Consider the following 4839-nt stretch of genomic DNA (forward strand, 5'->3'; position numbering starts at 1 on the left):
ATATATATTAAAAAAAGATATTTCATTCATAAGTTATGCTACGTCCTTGGTAGAGGACATCGGGACTCAATAAAAAAAAAAAAATAAGAAAAAGACATTAATGAAAATGCATAGGCAAAAACGATTGATTTTTTTTTTTTTAAATCACCAATACATTTTTAGTTTTCAGGATTTTTTTTACCAGACTTTGTATAAAGATAATTCTCAACTATGTTATAACAGAATGATTTGATATACCATTTTTTGACAAGATTTTCATAATAATATATAATATTTCATAGGAATATTCAAATATAATTTCTTTCCTTATTCATCTGTTGTCTCTCCCAAAATGCGTAATAAACATGCTTTTAGTCCCGGTGTCCTCATATGAGGACATGTATGAAATCAACGTCCTGTTTCGTAACAGAAAGTCATATTTTGATTTGAAACCCCATAACATTTTCCTGAGATGTTGATTTATGACACACAGTTTAAAAATTAGTCAGATTTAAATGATAATTACAAAATATTATCATATTTCCATAAAGGGTCACTAAATTAATATCAGACATTTTTGAAGACCAAGGAGAGGGAGTGGTCATGGTGAAACATCCAAACATTTAGTATCTCTGAAAAGCCCTGAATGTGCTCTGTACAGGACATCCTGACTTAAAACTGTGGCATGTATAGTCTCAGAGAAATTCACTAAAATATAATATAATATTAATCCTTATATGAGGATGCAGGGTCTCAGGAGGTTAAATCAACATGAGAGTGAGTAAATGATGACAGAATTTTCATTTTTCGTTGAACTATTCATCTAATGTTGATAAAACAAGACAAGAAGAAAAAATAGACGATAAAGAATGAACTTGACGGAGTTCAAACTCAAAACACGCGGCAGCAACAAACAGGAAGTGACGTTCCAAAAATCACTCACTGTTCTTGACTGAAAAACTTTAATACAGTTGCTTTAATAAGAATCAAAGTATCATTTATACAGTGACGTGTATACTGTTTTATTTTTATATTTGTTCATTCAATTTCTCGAGTGCCACTGCTAAATACACCTACTGTACCTGAAAAACAAAACACTGTTTTGTAACTGTAATGTGTATCTTTGTTCTTATTTTTTAATAACAAAGATAAATTACAAAGATTCCTATCTTCACCCACTTTGGCCTAAATGTCTGCCATTCTTTTCTATTTTCTATTTTGTTAGCTTGTTAAGGCTTTGCTATTAAAATAGGGAAATTAGTTTGGCTGTACTGCTCAGACAACTTGCAAAATAGTCAAACCAACATGACAAAGAATTGTGATAAAATCGTGATTTTAATGAAAAAAAATCGTGATATGGTATTTTTGCTATATCGCCCACCCCTACCCAGTAGTAAATTAGCCAAAGAAGTAATAAAATAATACGTGTTTTTACTAAAAGTGTTAAATCAACAAAACAGCATCTCATGCTCTAAATTTTATCAAAATAAAATGTTTGATTGAAACATTAACATTTGAATCTCCCAACATGCCAGCATCGCACATCATGAATATGTCAAAATGAAATTTGCTTTCTGGTAGGAATATTGGCAGTATTTAAAAATATAAACCTGAGACCTGTGTAAGTCTCAGACAATTTTTTTGAATGTTTCAGAAATGCCCAGATTCATAAAACATTAGAGAGTGATGAAGTACAGCTCTGAATTTAGTGTTATTTCAACCTCCTAGCTGAAATAAAAATTAAATAAAGTTTATGTACACACACACACACATACGTACATATATATATATATATATATATATATATATATACACAGTGGGTACGGAAAGTATTCAGACCCCCTTAAATTTTTCACTCTTTGTTATATTGCAGCCATTTGCTAAAATCATTTAAGTTAATTTTTTTTCCTCATTAATGTACACACAGCACCCATATATATATATATATATATATATATATATGAAGAGTTCAGATGCAAAAGCCTCTTAGTGCCGTCTGAAATTTTCTTCTAAAATTTGCATTTTTATCAGGCTCTTATGTTTAGGTTCAGTAATTTTACTTGAATGGCAGTGTATGTATGGGTCCCTATGCCATGAAAGTGAAATAACTGAACATAAATATAGGAGCCTGATAAAAATTCTAATTTTAGAAATTTCAGATGGCAATTAGAGGCTTTAGCATCTGAACTCTTCATATGTATAGAATTATTTTTTATATATAAAATTATTAGAATTTTATATTAAAAAATATTATAAAATTTGCAATGTAACATAACTTGGGCTGAGTCTGAAAGTTGAGAAATGTTGCCTCTGCAGGCAGCATACAGAGGTAGGAAGGCAACAAAGGCACATTCGAATCCAATGATCGTGTCACATCCTGTCTGCTGAGATACTTTTATCTGATCGATTATTCAAGGCAGCATAGATGTATCATTCACTGCCTATAATATCTCACTATCCTGTGCGTTTGATTTGGTGACAGTTAAGCTAAAAAAATAAAGATGGTGTCTGAAAGTTGTGGTTGGTGGTCAGTTTGTGTAAATGTACATTTTTGACCAATTTCTTCCACTTACACTACCACAAATTAGTAGTGTAGTAATTAAATATTCACTTATCTATCACCAAAGCTCTATTTGCAGCCATAATATAATACAATGTACTATAAAGTATTAATGTATCTCTTCCATCTATTCATGTCTGAATTGTTCGCGCTCTTCATGTTCAAGGTGTTCTGTTGGGCCCAGAGTTCAGAGGTGACTCTCTGAGGACAGAGTCCATCTCCTCCTCTCCATCTCCAGTCCTGCCAGCCGCCGCACACTCAAAGACCGGCAGCAGAGACAGCTGCACCCAGACGGAAAAGGGTCAGGAGGCCAGCAAGCCGAGCACACCCGCCCTGCAGAGCGTATCCGGACCAAGCCGGATCAGCAGCCCGAGCCCAGTCTACATACCTGACCGCATCGCTGGTACAGCTCACGCGCACACATACACACACACACACACACACACACAAAATCACATATTACAGATAATAAACCAGTGTTTTCTTCAAATTTTTTTTATAATGACAAACTAACCCAGAAACCACTAATGAATAGTTGAATGGCAACTGGTGAGAACAGCGCAATAGAAAGTTTATCAAATTGATAAAGAAAATGTGATAAAATTGTCAATCACATGACTTTTTTTTAAATCCAGATTTAATAATTTATTCAACAGACATGCAATTCTTACATATAATAACTTGAATACACTTCTACATGAGTATGTTTTTCATTTCTGAATTATAATATATTTTGATATTTTTATGGGGCATAAAGTAGAAATTATTAGAGTTATGCAACAGTTATGCAAAAAAATTCTGTAGTTTGTATATGTGTGCATATATATATATATATATATATATACACATGTATTCAAGGAAAATAAGGTTACATAACATGACGTTTTTGGAGTCATTAAATTTAAACTTTTTTTTTTTCCCAAAACCATAAGAAACCAACATGAATACAAAGAGTACATTTCTTAGAATATGGCACGTTTTAAACTAGCTTTTTAAAAGATTTGTCCATTTTAAGGTTTTTTTTTTTTTTTTTTTTTTTAAATCTTGGACACTCTTTTTCACCATTGACCCATAAACATCTGCATGTTTCTTTGTCTCTACAGATGTGTTTCACAGCAGTACATTAGAGAGGAGAGCGCCTGTGCAGTCGCTCCCAGCGCAGGACGTGGACAGCGAGATGGTGGAAATACTCATCTGATCACACACACATTGATAAAGAAACAACTCAAAGCAGGTGAAGGAATCTGTGCACTTCTCTTCTCTCCGTTACTCTCAGATCAAGATTGTCGGGATGTTTTAAGAATGCATTCTTTACACAAATCTGTAAATATCAATATACAACGTCATTTCCAATCAAGTTTTTTGTACAGTATTGTCTGGTGGTCTTTTTTCCCCTCCAGACCCTCGGACCAAATGTATTGGCATCATTTTTTACATTTATTGCACTACTTTGTGTTTGTTTTTACTTATTTTTTTGGGTATGCAATTGTTTTGTTGTGTATATGTACTAATAATACAAATGTGGCACTTGAGTATCAAGCGATATGGTGACTAGCCGAACAGTTGTTACATGTAAATACTGAATCAGAATACTGTAAAACCGAATGTCATAGGGCCTTTTTTATTCTAGGACGCATTGTCTGTACAGCACATACTGTACAGTTCACCGCGCACTGTTTAAGAGCAATGGACCAGCAAACGTTTACCTGTGTCCACAAGCTCATGTATCCGTATGTGAAAGTATGAGTGACCCAACTGGTTTTGGGTTTGTCTGTGTGAGAGTCTGTAGTGTTCCCATCAGAACTGAGGTCCATCATTCCAGTAGAGCTACAGCAGCCACAACGTGCCTTGAGTGAGAGGTACCACATTTAGCACCTGGTGGTAGCCAGGGGTCCCGGAATTCTTGGTCTGTTCCTTTCACAGTTAGGAAAGCCTCCAAACTTCTCATTTCAATGTGATGGTTACTCTTAAAGGGTTAGTTCACCCAAAAATGCAAATTCTGTCATTAAGTACTCACCCTCGTGTTGTTCCAAACCCGTAAGACCTTCGTTCATCTTCGGAACACAATTTAAGATATTTTTGATGGAATCTGAGGGCTCTCTGATCCTTCCATTGACAACAAGGTAACTACCACGTTCAAGGTCCAGAAAAGTACCAAGATGATCGACAAAGTAGTCTGTGTGACATCAGTGGTTCAACTGTAAAGTTACGAAGAATAACGACTTTATTCCACATTTATTCCACATTACTGCGTCACTTGTGGATGCGCGTTCACGACAGTATCATGACGCGAGTGTGTG

General features: G+C 34.5%; 1 protein-coding gene across 4 annotated transcripts in view; it reads left to right on the top strand.

The window, feature by feature from the left end:
• The window catches only part of LOC107726781 (angiomotin-like), a 51303-nt gene extending 46740 nt beyond the window's left edge, over positions 1-4563 (top strand). For all 4 annotated transcript variants that reach the window (XM_016536467.1, XM_016536468.1, XM_016536469.1 and 1 more), the window contains 2 exons: positions 2706-2942; positions 3643-4563. In XM_016536467.1, the coding sequence (XP_016391953.1) occupies positions 2706-2942; positions 3643-3737 (332 nt within the window). In that variant the 3' untranslated portion in view covers positions 3738-4563. The remainder of the gene's footprint in view (positions 1-2705; positions 2943-3642) is intronic.
• Positions 4564-4839: the final 276 nt, after the last annotated feature.

This window comes from Sinocyclocheilus rhinocerous, unplaced genomic scaffold (genome assembly GCF_001515625.1).
Source record: "Sinocyclocheilus rhinocerous isolate Xijiao unplaced genomic scaffold, SAMN03320098_v1.1 scaffold846, whole genome shotgun sequence".
In the NCBI taxonomy this organism is placed as follows: domain Eukaryota; kingdom Metazoa; phylum Chordata; class Actinopteri; order Cypriniformes; family Cyprinidae; genus Sinocyclocheilus; species Sinocyclocheilus rhinocerous.